General features: G+C 39.1%; 1 protein-coding gene across 3 annotated transcripts in view; it reads left to right on the forward strand.

Moving 5' to 3' along the window:
• The window catches only part of NECAB1 (N-terminal EF-hand calcium binding protein 1), a 58,462-nt gene extending 43,083 nt beyond the window's left edge, over nt 1-15,379 (forward strand). For 2 of the 3 annotated variants that reach the window (XM_072999097.2, XM_078393584.1), the window contains 6 exons: nt 92-168; nt 1,830-1,883; nt 3,777-3,889; nt 10,107-10,181; nt 11,099-11,190; nt 13,305-15,379. In XM_072999097.2, coding sequence (XP_072855198.2) covers nt 92-168; nt 1,830-1,883; nt 3,777-3,889; nt 10,107-10,181; nt 11,099-11,190; nt 13,305-13,330 — 437 coding nt within the window. In that variant the 3' untranslated portion in view covers nt 13,331-15,379. Of the gene's footprint in view, nt 1-91; nt 169-1,829; nt 1,884-3,776; nt 3,890-10,106; nt 10,182-11,098; nt 11,191-11,269; nt 11,392-13,304 lie in introns of all 3 variants that reach the window. The other variant, XR_013545311.1, reaches the window with a different exon arrangement.
• Nucleotides 15,380-15,609: the final 230 nt, after the last annotated feature.

The following is a 15,609-nucleotide window of genomic DNA, read 5'->3' on the forward strand; positions in this document are numbered from 1 at the left end:
GACACAAGCATGCATATTAACATGAACAGACAAAACAATGAAGTCTTGGTTTCCAAAAATGGCTTAAATATCTTATTTATTTCTTCCAAAGGCTGGCTAGAAGAGGACAACTTATGGATGAACCAAATAAACAGACTTGAGAAGCTTATTGACAGACTGGAACAGAAGGTGTGCTTGATAGACCCTCCTTTGCACCCAAAAGATTGATGTGCTTTTTTGCATCACATTCCCTGCTCAGACAGGATAGTTGTAGAGCACATGGAACATCTACTAAATGAGCAGAACCCGGTGCCTGTCTCTGAAGGGCCAAACTATATATCACAGGTGACTCTCCCATTAGAGCTGAAATCATGTTTATGTCCCAGAAACAGGCAGTTAAGGCAATATTTTGGAGAATGTGCTTATGGGTTGAAGTCCAAGCACAAAACAAAAGAAACTGATTTGCAAATTACAGGTGAGAAAAGTGCCTGTTGTATCAAGCACAATCAGTACTTAACAAATCAATACAATCAACACAATTCCTCGTCTAGGATGGGTTATCTATAATGTATACTTGACCCTTTGATGTATGGCAGAAATACTTTATTTGTGGGTGGCTGTTTTTCAACTTCAGTTTGGTGTTATTTTATCGGTTTGATGGCTCTTTTGATTTCATTCTTGGAATAACCATTTGCCTGTAGGCCCAACTCAAATGGTTGCGTTTGGTGCTGAGAAATTGAGCTTCACAGTTCCGATATGCACGGTCTACCAGTGTTTTGATTATGCCTTTTTTGTCATGGGTGGTGGTTGCAGATTTTGTGTAGGTACCAGTCTGTGTGGGTGGGTTTTCTGTAGACTATGAGTCCCAATAGGAGGTCAGGTTTGCGTATGACCATGATATCTAAGAACGGGAGTTGGTCTTCTATTTCTTTTTCCATGGTGAATTGTATATTTGGTGGATGCTACTGAGATGGTTTAGAAATTCTTCCAGTTTTTCTTCACTGTGATTCCAAATTGCAATCTGGGTCTGATATGTGGATGACACCTTCGAAATTTGGAACCACGTTGAAGAAAAACTGGAAAAATTTCTAAACCATATCTATGGCTGTAGTCCCAAAACAGATATGCGCGACTATAACTATTTGTATTAATGTGGTCTTTAATGAAAATACAATCATTTTATGAATATGTGATCACACATTATGTTCTGCAAAATGCATTGGAAGAATACAAACATTTATGTATTGCCTTCTTCTCTAAAATACTTCAGAAGAATCAGAATTAGCTATCTGATGTACATTTAGGACATACTTTCTTCATGGTTAAAATAGTAATTGTCCCTGATATTCAGTACACAGAAACAATTCTATTGGAAAATCAGCTACAGGTACTAGATTAGGAAATATCCTGTTTTCCCCCCAAATAAGACCTAACTTGAATATAAGCCCTAGTATGATTTTTCAGGATGCTTATAATATATGCCCTGCACCCAAAATAAGCCAGTTAAGTGAAACCTCACCCTCCACCATTGTGCAGCAACCAGAAGATGACATGACAGTATTTGAATAAATTTACATGAAAAAAATAAAACGTCCCTTGAAAATAAGCCCTAATGAATTTTTTGGAGCAAAAATTAATATAAGACCTTGTCTTATTTTTGGGGAAACATGGTAATATTGTCCCCAAATTTCTCTTTCAGAATATAGAGTTTTCTTGTGTCTTCACATTCCATACAAACTTCAACATTTGCTTTCTTTCCTTCTTTTGAAAAACCAAAGTATAGTACTTGCAGCACCGAGAGTTAATCTTTTGTGGTTTTGTTTGTATTTGTGCCTCATCTTGTTGACAAGGATCTAAAGCTTGAGCCACTAGAAGAAGAGATGCCAGAAGGAAACACTAAATCTGTAAGTCCCCCCTCCCCTAAATTGTGAGTTGATGAAGGTGAAGGTTCACTTTGTTATCATATCCACCTAAATGGGAAGGGCAGCAGAAAAATGTCCTCAATTCTTCATGTATCAACCTGTGAGTCATTAATATTCCCATGATTATTACACAATTACTACTACATTTACAAGTCACATTTTGGTTTTGCCTTCACTAATCTCAAGTATTTTTGAAAGTAGGCAGCTTTGCACCCAAAGTAAGAATGTGCATTGTCTTCAAACTAATGTGCAAATATAAACCAAATTAGACGTAGTTGGGTGTTTCTAGTGCAATTCTGGGGTAGATCAAAGAGACTAGAGGCATTTACAAGGTGGAGTGTGACACTTTCACTGAACTTATATGTTAAAGCGAAGATTCGTACATCATGAGCAGCAGTGGTGAAAGAGAAAGAACTAAGAAAGATGGAATACATACATATCTTAGAAAAGAACCATTCTTGCCTTTCCTGTTGCAACATCAGGGATTTACTCAACAAAGTTTTATGATTGCATCACTCCTGATTTCAGATCCAAGGAACATGAATGGTGAGAAGAGTGAGAAAGGACAGAAAAAGTAGAAGAGCAGGCTTTCTGCCTTGCCCTTTTAAGAAGGAATCAGACTGCAACCCTGATGCTTTTAAAATCCCTCACTGACATCTTTCCTGGCTGCTTTGGAGGAAAAAAAAATAAAACAAAGTTTCTAGGAAACTGCAGGAAACTCTGCTAGTGCCCTTCTAGGAATGGTGTCTTCTGAGAGAACCAGAAACACACAAATATTGTCACAGAACTAGACAAGAATCAGGTGGGGTGTCACCAAAAGTTGTGATCTGGGTGCCCTTTATTTGGACACAGAAGTGTGTCTCTCCCCCCCCCCCCCCCGATTCATTGTTGTGCTGATAACTTAGCCACAGAGAGGCTTGTGGCCAGATACCAAATCAAACATTGGGAGAGGTTTGTGGAATTATATTGGCTTTCCAAGCTGTCATCCTTAGAAAGCCAATATAATGAGAATGCACCACAAGCAGCTGTAAACGAAGTTTAATTATACTGAGTGAGAGTATTCTTTCAAGCTCAATGTTAGTACATGTGCAGATGGAGAGTGGCTCTCCAGGATTTCAGATACAGGTCATTCCCAGGCCAACCTGAAGGTGCCAAGATTGAACTGCAAAAACTTTCTGTATGCAAACAATACCTTCCACCATGAGGCATCATCCCTACTACTTTGCTCTTTCTTTGGCTCCAATAACCAGGCTAATGCATACTGCTGTCCTGCCTACGAAATAAGAGCTCTTTTTTACTTCTTCGTAACATTATTCTTTATTAGTTATTGTTGTTTCTGTAAATAAATAAAAAGTCTCAGGAGTGAGACTGGACAACAACTGTGTGATGCTTTGATACACTCACTAGATAACCTGGTAATCATTCCCACTCTTAGAGATGTATGGGCCAAGTACTGGGTTCAAATGGCACCAGCTGCCAGCAGGAGAGATACATCAGCAGGCTTGCAGGAATGCCAGTGTTTGTGGAAGTACAAAGGTAGATGGACATATAGACCAGTGAGCACTGATCAGTTACCACTAATTTATATCTGTCTGTGGAGGGGAAATGCTAGAAAAGCAGAACAGAGAAAAAGAATGCATCACTGGTTGATAGGCTTGCATAGCTGGTTGATAGACTTGTTAAACAAGAACATACTACACTGCAGTAGTTATTAACTGGTCTTTTTGTTATAATGAATGCTGATGGATTCAAGAAAGAGCAACCAGATTATGTATCTGCATTTCTAGAAGATTTGGTGTATAAAATGCTACTTAATGCAATGGCAGGAGTACAACCAGTGTTCACAAAATCATACTGTTTTACTCTTTTTGTCAGCACATACTGATAGTTCAGCGTCAGATGTCAGTAATTTCAGAAGAAGTAGAGCAATTTCGATGTGCTCTGAAGCAGTATGTAGACTCTGCCTCTTCTCAGGATGGCTGTCTCCAGTAAGTACATTTCTGCTCAAAGCGGGAGTGAGAAAATGTAGATTGCTGTAGGAAGTTTCCATTTAGGTTAGCCGTGAGAGGTGACTCATGAAGGCGTTCTATAAACATTCTTCATAAATCAGAAGCAGCCAAAATATTTTACAAAATCAGGTGCTTAAACATACAGAGACTGCATTCCTTAAGCCATTTTGCTTGCAAGTTCTTGTTGTCTAGTCATTAAGCAGTGACCAACTCTTTGTGACCCCATGGACCACAGCACACCAGGTCCTCCTGTCTTCCACTGCCTCCCGGAGTTTGGTCAAATTCAAGTTGGTCACTTCGATTACACTGTCCAACCACCTTCCTTCTGCCTTCCCCTTCTCCTCTTACCTCCAGCACCACAATTCAAAAGCATCAATTCTTCAGTGGTCAGATTTCTTTATGGTCCAGCTCTCATCACTACAATACATCACTACTGGAAAAACCATAGCTTTGACTATGTGGACCTTTGTCGGCAAGGTGATATTTCTGCTTTTTAAGATGCTGTCTAGGCTTGTCATCGCTTTCCTCCCAAGAAGCAGGCATCTTTTAATTTCGTGGCTGCTGTCCCCATCTGCAGTGATCATGGAGCCCAAGAAAGTAAAATCTGTCATTACATCCATGTTTTTCCCTTCTATTTGCCAGGAGGTGATGGGACCAGTGGCCATGATCTTAGTTTTTTTGATGTTGAGCTTCAGACCATTTTTGGCGCTCTCCTCTTTCACCCTCATTATAAGTGCTTTAATTCCTCCTCACTTACTACCATCAGAGTGGTATCATCTGCATATCGGAGGTTGTTGATATTTCTTCCAGCAATCTTAATTCTGGCTTGGGATTCATTCAGTCCAGCCTTTCGCATGATGTATTCTGCATATAAGTTAAATAAGCAGGGAGACAATATACAGCCTTGTCATACTCCTTTCCCAATTTTGAACCAATCCATTGTTCCATATCCAGTTCTAACGGTTGCTTCCTGTCCCACATATAGATTTCTTAGGAGATAGATAAGGTGGTCAGGCACTCACATTTCTTTAAGGACTTGCCATAGTTTACTGTGGTCCACACAGTCAAAGGCTTTTTTGTAGTCAATAAAGCAGAAGTAGATGCTTTTCTGGAACTCTCTGGCTTACTCAATAATCCAGCACATGTTAGCAGTTTGGTCTCTAGTTCCTCTGCCCCTTCGAAATCCAGCTGGTACTTCTGGGAGTTCTCAGTCCACATACTGCTGAAGTCTAACTTGTAGGATTTTGAGCATAACCTTGTTAGCGTGTGAAATGAGTGCAATTGTACAACTGTTGGAGCATTCTTTGGCACTGCCCATCTTTGGGATTGGGATGTAGACTGATCTCTTCCAATCCTCTGGCCACTGCTGAATTTTCCAAACTTGCTGGCATATTGAGTGTAGCACCTTAACAGCGTCATCTTTTAAGATTTTAAATAGTTCGGCTGGACTGCCACCACCTCCACTGGACTTGTTGTTAGCCCTGCTTTCTAAGGCCCACTTGGCTTCACTCTCCAGGATGTCTGGCTCAAGGTCAGCAACCACACTATCTGGCTTGTCCGGGACATCCTGATCTTTCTGGTAGAATTCCTCTGTGTACTTTTGCCACCTCTTCTTGATGTGTTCTGCTTCAGCAAGTTCCCCACCATTTTTTGTCCTTTAACATGTCCATGTTTGCACAGAATGTTCTTTTAATATCTCCAGTTTTCTTGAAGAGGTCTCTGGTTTTTCCCTTTCTATTCTTTTCCTCTATCTCTTTGCACTGTTCCTTTAAGAAGGCCCTTTTTTCTCTCCTTGCTATTCTTTGGAAGCCTGCATTTAATTTTCTGTAACTTCCCTATCTCCCTTGCATTTGGTTTCCCTTCTCTTCTCTGCTATTTGTAAGGCCTCGTTGGACAGCCATTTTGTTTCTTGCATTTCCTTTTCTTTGGGATGGTTTTCGTTGCTGCCTCCTGGACAATGTTACGAGCCTCCAACCATAGTTCTTCAGGCACTCTGTCCACCAAATTTAGTTCCTTAAATCTGTTCTTCACTTCCATTGTGTATTCAAATTAAAAGACGCCTGCTTCTTGGGAGGAAAGCGATGACAAATCTTGACAGCATCTTAAAAAGCAGAGACATCACCTTGCCAACAAAAGTCCGAATAGTCAAAGCTATGGTTTTTCCTGTCGTGATGTATGGAAGTGAGAGCTGGACCATAAAGAAAGCAGACCGCCGAAGAATTGATGCCTCTGAATTGTGGTGCTGGAGGAGGCTCTTGAGAATCCCCTGGACTGCAAGGAGAACAAACCGATCAATTCTAAAGGAAATCAACCCTGAGTGCTCACTGGAAGGACAGATCCTGAAGCTGAGGCTCCAGTACTTTGGCCATCTAATGAGAAGAAAAGACTCCCTGGAAAAGACCCTGATGTTGGGAAATTGTGATGGCAAGAGGAGAAGGGGACGACTGAGGATGAGATGGCTGGACCGTGTCTGCGAAGCAACGAACATGAATTTGACACAACTCCGGGAGGCAGTAGAAGATAGGAGGGCCTGGCGTGCTCTGGTCCATGGGGTCACGAAGAGTCGGACACGACTAAACGACGACGACAACAACAATTGTGTATTCATAAGGGATTTGGTTTAGATCAGTGGTTCTTAACGTGGGCGATAATGCCCCCCAGGGGGCGATTTCATTTTTCAGGGGGGCGGTAGAACGAAAAGGGGCGGCGTGGGGGCGCTGGAGCAGAAGGGGGGCGGTAGGGGGGCACTGGAGCAAGCCAAACCTGTGAAGATGGCTGCAGCCTTTTTACAGTGTGCATGAATATATATTTTCCTCCAATCTTAATTTAGTTTCAGAGTTTTCGTCTTGAAATTTTTAGTTCCTGCATTGCGGTTTGTTTTATGCCCTTTTTATATTTCTTTTTGCGTCTTTAAATTCACTTGCAACTAAATATAAAATGTTACTTTTGGGGGGCATTTCATTTTCTTGGAATTGAATTTTGTTTTCAGGGGTCATTGGATTCAAGTGTCATAAATAAATAAATAAATAAACAAACAAACAAACAAACAAATAAGAAAGATATCATCACCGCGGGGAGGGGGGCGATGATAACTTCCTCAATGGCTCAAGGGGGCGTTTCTTTCAAAAAGGTTAAGAACCACTGGTTTAGATTATACCTGACTAGCCCAGTGGTTTTTCCTACTTTCTTCAGTTTAAGCTGGGGTTTTGCTATAAGAAGCTGATGATCAGAGCCACAATCAGCTCCAGCTCTTGTTTTTCCTGACTGCATAGAGTTCTCCGTCTTTGGCTGCAGAGAACATAATCAGTCTGATTTCGGTATTGCCCATCTGGTGATGACCATGTGTAGAGTCGACTCTTGTGTTGTTGGAAAAGAGTGTTTGTGATGACCAACAGCTTGCAAGTTAAGCCTCACTAAATGTGGTGGATCTTCTAAAGCATATATGCGGAGGTTTCTGCTGTAAATTCCATGTACAGTGGTGCCTACCAAGACGATTGCCTCACAGGACAATTAATCTGCAAGACGATTAGTTTTTGTGATTGCTGTTGCACTTCACAAGATGGTTTTTCCTATGGATGATTTTCCCAAGATGATGTTTGGGTCTATGCTTCGCAAGACGATTTTTTTTGAGAGACGCTTTTTTGCAAGAATGTTTTTGACAGTTGGGTCCGCGACTCGCAAGACAATTTTTTAACTGACATTTTTTCGCAAGACAAATGTTTTTCTATGATATTTATAAAGTTTTTTATTTGACTTTGTTCTGACTTTTTTGCCCATAGGAACGCATTAATTAGATCTCAGTGCAATAGTTCCATAAATTCTCAATTCTGCACAACTATTAAAAGTAAAGACTTCTCTTTTCACTTAGCTGCTACCTTATTCAAAGCTAGGTAACAAAATTAGGCTGTTTGGTTTTGGACTTCAAATTTGCATCCAGTGAAAAAAAGGCAGGGACATATATATTATAGAATAAGTTGAAACTTCTGCTCAATTTTCTGTAAGAAGATCCCGGGTATTGATTGATCTGTAATCAGAGTATAGGCAAATGTGTCTGATCATGAAGAAATGGGCCTAGGGACTTACTTTCTGGATAACATTTGCTCTAAATCAGTTTTGATAGCTGGCCTACCAAACAACACAAGCAATTAGAACAAAGACTAATGGCAGGATTACAAAACAATTATCTCAAACATTCAAAGACATAAGAAAGAGAGGTAAACTATTTTGTAATGCTTTTACTATCTTCATGCTAGTTACCCCTATCATAAAATGACAGCATCTAATGAAGCACTTAGACAATTTAAAGAGTTATTTATTGGAAGCAACTTCAAAGCAAATGTTGGCAGGAACTAATTTACAATAAAACAATTATAGAAATGGTAAAGAAAACTGATGCACTCACTGTCTTGAGAATAAGCATTCTATTAAAATTCGGATGTCTTCAGCATAAACTGCTGCTCTTGGTTTAAAACCTGTTGTTCATATATAACTGCAAAATTAAAAACATACACTATCTGGGAAATTTTAACAAGTGATGAAGTAAAGTAAAGATGGAGACATATGGAACACACCAATAGCTTTATTAAATACAAGTTACCGGTTAAATGAAAATATTGACATACCCACAAAAGGGTATTTCCACCTTGCTTAGCACACTATATTCCAGATACATGGTGCCATCTGCTGGATGCTTCAGATTTGACAGTGTGTATTTCTTATGCAGGTGCAATGAGACCTACCTGTAATTCCTGCCATCTGCTTATATTGTTGTTAACTGCACTTCCATGCCTTTGCTCCAATGAACTCAAGGGGTTGCAAATGGCTTACTTTTTCCCACAAGCTTGGGAAGCAGATTAGAATGAGAAGATATACTGGTCCATAGTCACCCTGTGTGCTTATAGCTAAGTAAGGATTTGAACCTTGGGTTCTTAAGCTCCAGTCCAACACTCTAATCATACACTATTGTTACTGCATCGAGATATTCTGCGATTAAACTTCATATATGGCACATCAAATTTTCCAATAAGTGTCATGCAATTGAAATTATCTCGTAAATACAGGAAGCTGCAATAGAGTGAACTAGACCAGTGGCTCTTAACGTGGGCGATAATGCCCCCCAGGGGGCGATTTCATTTTTCAGGGGGGCAGTAGAACAAAAAGGGGCGGTGTGGGGGCGCTGGAGCAGAAGGGGGCGGTAGGGGGGCACTGGAGCAAGCCACACCTGTGAAGATGGCTGCAGCCTTTTTACAGTGTGCATGAATATATATTTTCCTCCAATCTTAATTTAGTTTCAGAGTTTTCATCTTGAAATTTTTAGTTCCTGCATTGTGGTTTGTTTTTATGCCCTTTTAATATTTCTTTTTGCATCTTAAAATTCCCTTGCAACTAAATCATTAAATGTTACTTTTGGGGGGCATTTCATTTTCTTGCAATTGAATTTTGTTTTCAGGGGTCATTGGATTTAAGTGTCTTAAATAAATAAATAAATAAATAAATAAATAAATAAATAAATAAATAAATAAATAAATAAATAAGATATCATCACCACAGGGAGGGGGGCGATGATAACTTCCTCAATGGCTCAAGGGGGCGTTTCTTTCAAAAAGGTTAAGAACCACTGAACTAGACTATTGGTTCATCTAGCCCAGTACTATTGACATTGACAAGTATTTACTCTCCAGAATTTCAGGTAGGAGTTGCTGGTGATTTAATATGGACTTTTCTGGTTTGTACAGCATGTGCTCAGCTACTGAGCTACAAGCCTTCTCACTAACTTGAGGATGAAAGGGGTGGGGGAATATGTGTTGCTACAACTCATTCATTTTCAGAGTAGGAAAAGAGGGTGTCCTGCTGTGTCTGAATGTACCAAGCCTAACAAGGGTTGGCCCCTGCTCCCTTTTATCCTTTGGCAGACAGCTGAAGACACACGAGACAGTCTTTTAATAGAGTCAGTGAATGCTGTTCTTTAGCTGAGTAAGTTTGTTTTTGAAGTTTTAAATGGTTTAAATCATTTAATAATTCAATCATTGTTTTTAATGTACAATTTTTAATATATTTTTAACCCTATGAGATGCCTTGAGTCTCCCCATCGGGAGAAAGGTGGCCTATGAATAACACGAATGAATGAATGAATGAATGAATGAATATTAACACTGGGTTGTTTTTTTCTCCATCAAATCTGTTTTTCCCTTCTTAGTGTTTCCATTCAGAAGCTTTCAAGTGAATCCCGCTTCATTGTTTATGAATTCTGGGAGAACAATGCCTGGAATAGGTAACCAAATTATCATGTACATTCCTGATTATTGGCAAAGTTATAAATCAATGCTTCAGGATATCAGGTCATCTAAAGTATAATTTTCAAAAAGAAAAAAATCAGCAGCATCTTGCTCTAGCAGAAAAAAAGAGATAAACTGCCATTTACATACCAGTTTTATACAGCAATTGGTTAACAAAAGAGCTGTTTTGCTAGATATAGACATCTGCATCTAGAATATAGATATCGATATACTCTATAGCTTTCTGCAGAATGCCAGTTTTCACCGTAGCTATATTGATCCTTAAGATGTTAGAGGAGTTAAATAAAATAGCTGGAAGCCTGTAAGGAGGAGATGAAAGCATGCTGTCAGTTCTAATAGATCTGAACAAGATAAAGTTACTGATGCATCAAAGCTCTGAAGACACAGCTAATAAAATGTGGGGCTATTTCTGATAGAAAGCAGCTTTTTTGGCAAAATTGACTTATCAGTGGCTGCCAGATAAACACCTGAGGAACACAGGTATCACCATTAGCTTTCAAAAGGGAACATGGTGAAGACATAAAACATAGGGCTTCATATGGAGCCATCATCCTTTTAAACAACACCTCTGAATGAACTATGCCTGGCCATGAGCCCATTTATTTCAGGACATTCAAATGGGGGCTCCCTGAACATTTGAGTGGAGACACAGATTGCTATTGATCATGGGCAGCTCAGTGGTGCATAGACCAGATAGGCGGGGTATAAATCAAATAAATAAATAAATAAATAAATAAATAAATAAATAAATAAAAATTATCCAGCAATCATAACTGTATTGTAACAAAACACTTGAAGACTTGCAAACCAAAAGGGCTTCATAGCCCATTTTAAATGTGAACTATTATAGGAAGGGGGGAAAAATTAAACGTAGTGTCACTTATTTCCACAGACACCTCCAAATGAACTACAGCAAGACATTCCAAAGGAATAATGTGGATTGCCTGGAAACTCCAGAACACATTACAACTATGCTAGTGCCTGGTAACAGCCATATTTTAAAAGTTATTGATGTAGTTGTGTTCTTTTCCCTTCCCCTCTCCCTGCCTATTTTCTATGGTAGGGACAACAGCACAGATGGATAATCCTCTTTACCTTACAACAACAAAGACTGCATTCCTGATCAATCCTATGCACATTTATTTAGAAGCAAGATCCACAATGTTCAGTGGAGCTTACTTCCAGGTAAACATCACTGGGCCTAATTCCATAGTACTGTGGCCCAAACATAATTATTATAGCATTTGTCTTGTTGAACATATCAGATCTTGCTTTTTGAGCACAGGATTTAACTATAACATAGCAATGCACTTTATTAGTGCTGAACATATAAATACACTTTTGAACATTCACTTCATTGTGACTGTCTATAAACTTAGCTGATAAACATGATTATTAACTACAATTAGCTTGATGACTTAATATATATTATCTCATTGGTCTTTGCTTAAGGTTTGTGTAATGGGGTGAGATGCTCCTCAGTCACATGCCTGAACACACTCCTGATAGCAAACAGATGCATGCCAGCTACTTGACCATTAGTTGTGGTAGGTTACACCAATTTTATCCAAACATCACAAGGAATATTGACAATATGCCATAAATATTATATTCGGATTGGTTGCCCCCTTTAGGTGTCACATTTTCAGGGTTTCATGAGAGTTAGGGTGTTTTATAATCTTCAAGACAAGAAGTTGTTAATGTGCCACAATCCCCCTTGTGAAAGGAACATATAAGGGAAGTTTTTAGTTTGCTCACCTCACTGTCACTGTGATGAGATGGGCTGGGAAGGCTACTGACACAATCAGTTATAACTCCCATTCTCTCATGCTATATAGAGTTTAGTTGGCTCCATGGTGTACTGGGGAACTGAAGATAAGGAAGGAGGTTAAATAGAATACAAATGGCACAAATTCCACAGTGGGTGAACAAAATCAAACTTCAAGTGAGTGCTCTCAACCAGATCTACAGAAGCAAAGACACAGATACACTGCCTCATCACTTAGCCCTAAAAATGTAGTCTGGCTAAATTTTCTCACATGCTTAGGAGCCATCTTGAATTAGGACTACTGGATGATACACTACAATACTCAAAGACTATTATGATATACAGGACATTTTAAGAATATATTTGCTTGTGTTCCCAGTCTCACCAATTTTGGCACTACTACTGGTCTAGTTTTATTGGAGGTAAACAGAAAACCATCTAGTCCTACTATAAGAAGTCTTTTAAGTACCAAGCAAGTGCATTTTATTAATCATTTTAGGAATGAAGATAGTATAAGGAGGTTCTAAATACAATGGTACCTCGACTTACGAACGTCTCCACTTGTGAACGATTCGAGTGAACGATTCGAATTATGAACGGCTCCATTTGCAAAATGTTGCTTCAACTTACGAATGAAAAAAAAAACCCTTTCCTGCTCTTTTTTTTTTTACCTAAGTTCATCTTAGGTTAAAAGAAGAAAAAATTAAAAAAATTCTTCCCCTAGTGGTAGAGAGGAGCCTGAACGGGTTAAATGGTTTTCAATGCATTCCTATGGGAAATCTTGCCTTGACTTACGAACTTTTCAACGTACAAGCACCGTTCCAATACGGATTAAGTTCATTAGTCGACGTACCACTGTAAATGCATCAGGTGAAATCAACATATGCACTCAGCACAAGGTATAAATCTCACACTGGAAAGTACTGCTTTTCTTATGAAGTACTTAATCCTTACTGTTCAGTTATCTTTTGGAGGTGATGGTCAAATCAGCATGAAGGGCACCAAAGTTTAATTATATTTTAATTTTAATTGTAATTTTCAGCACTTATGGGCTAGAAGACAAATAAAAAGATATCAATTAACACATTGCAAAATTCCCCTGGCACTGTAAGTAGCAGTATGCAATCTCAACAATGTAGCCGCCTAGAGTGGTCTGGTAGTCCAGATAGGCGGGGTACAAACAAATAAATAAATAAATAAATAAATAAATAAATAAATAAATAAATAAATAAATAAATAAATAAATAAATAAATAAATGTAGCTAGCACAAACAAAAAAAGTCAGTAAAGTAACAGGACTGTCTGACCATCATTAATACTTTTTTTTCAGCATCCTGGTGGGTCCTGAACAACTAGAAGCTTCATAATTACCTCACAACAAGCTCTACGTTATTCTGACACTGCATCCATGCAATTACCACATCTTTATATGCTTTAACAGATCCTTCATGGGTGCATGTTCTATTTAAATACAGGACCAAGTTTTACAAATTCCCACAATCATTTTCAGGAACAGCATGAACTGGTATTATTGTTACATGATGTGACTTTATTTATGATATATTGTAGTTTACTGTAAGTATTAACTGTTTGTAAGGTGTCTTGAGAATTCCTTTTGTAGATATAAAGCAAGATATACAGTTGTGTTCAAAATTATTCAGCCCCCAATGCTGTAAAGGGGTTTAGGAACTATAGTGTACATTTGGAATTGTATTCAGAATGAAATCCTACAAGGACGTTTTAAAGAACCAAATGCAACCAAAATAACATCAATTGTTTTTGTAATACAGTAGTAAATGTTTCTTTTGTGGTTTCTTCATTGCCACAATTATTCAACCCCTTAAAGACTACCACTCTGAAGAAGAGAGGTTCATTCAGGTGTTTTCAAACAGGTATTGAAAACACCTGTGGATGTCACCGAGCACCAATCAAGTAAGCACCAATTAGGCAGCTTTAAAATGACTGTGATACTCAGCTCCTTCTAGACATTTACTGGTGTGGTTACAAACATGGTGAAGTCAAGAGAATGGTCCAGGAAGACAAGAGAAGAGGTGATTTGTCTTCACAGGAAGGGCAATGGCTATAAGAAGATTGCAAAGAAGTTAAACATACCAAGAGACACCATAGGAAGCATCATTCGCAAATTCAAGGCAAAGGGCACTGTTGAAATGCTACCTGGTCGTGGAAGAAAGAAGATGCTGACTTCGACTGCTGTGCGCTACCTGAAGCGTAGAGTGGTGAAAAGTCCCCGTGTGACTGCTGAGGAACTGAAAAAAGATTTGTCAGATGTGGGTATAGAAGTTTCAGCTCAGACAATAAGGCGCACACTGCGTAATGAAGGTCTCCATGCCAGAACCCCCCTTGCTGTCTCCCAAGAATAAGAAGAGTCGACTGCAGTATGACAAAAGTCATGTAGGCAAACCACAAAAGTTGTGGGATAGTGTTCTGTGGACTGATGAAACAAAATTAGAACTGTTTGGGCCCATGGATCAACGCTATGTTTGGAGGAGGAAGAACAAGGCATATGACGAAAAGAACACCTTGCCTACTGTGAAGCATGGCGGAGGGTCAATAATGCTTTGGGGCTGTTTTGCTTCTGCAGGTACAGGGAAGCTTCAGCGTGTACAAGGTACCATGAATTCTCTTCAGTACCAGGAGATATTGGATGAAAATGTGATGCAGTCCGTCACACACCTGAGGCTTGGGAGACGTTGGACCTTTCAACAGGACAATGATCCCAAGCATACCTCCAAGTCCACTAGAGCATGGTTGCAGAGGAAAGGCTGGAACATTTTGGAGTGGCCATCGCAATCACCAGACTTAAATCCGATTGAGAACCTCTGGTGGGACTTAAAGAAAGCAGTTGCAGTGCGCAAGCCTAAGAATTTGACTGAACTGGAGGCTTTTGCCCATGAAGAATGGGCAAAGATACCCGTAGATCGCTGCAAGACACTTGTGTCAAGCTATGCTTCACGTTTAAAAGCTGTTATAACTGTAAAAGGATGTTGTACTAAGTACTAAGATTGAATGTCACTTGGGGGTTGAATAAAAACTAATAATGATGTGAGCACAGAAAAGACATTTGTGGTTATTTCATTATAAACTTAAGGTTATATTTCTCTGACCTACAAGTGCTTCTTTCATGTAAATGTAAGCAAGATGACTGAATGATCAAAATCAATGTCAAAATGGCCAAAACATTCAATTTCAGTGGGGGCTGAATAATTTTGAACACAACTGTAACTACCATAATAATACCAAAAGGCTCATATTGGACATTGCTGCCTTTGCTTACTACATCAAGCCAGTCCAATATGCATATAGAAATGTTATATCCATTTGAAGAAGAAACAGTAGTGCAATCACTGTATTTTCATCTTCATATTAAAAAACCTCTGACATCAAGTTTTATCTTCTGCTGTTCTCTTGTGTGAAATGAACACCTTACTAAAACTGAGGCATCAGCTATGGTACACACAAGACCTCAACAAAACGATACCCGGAAGAACAAATGCTATTCCACCTCAGCATTTTGAACAATAACACAGGGTTTATTTTTCATGTACAAAAACTTAAGAAGAGACGTGTCTACATTTTTTCCAAAGGCTGCAAGAAGCTGTTTTCTAGTCTCTTTA

The sequence above is a fragment of the Pogona vitticeps genome, chromosome 4 (genome assembly GCF_051106095.1).
Source record: "Pogona vitticeps strain Pit_001003342236 chromosome 4, PviZW2.1, whole genome shotgun sequence".
Lineage (NCBI taxonomy): Eukaryota > Metazoa > Chordata > Lepidosauria > Squamata > Agamidae > Pogona > Pogona vitticeps.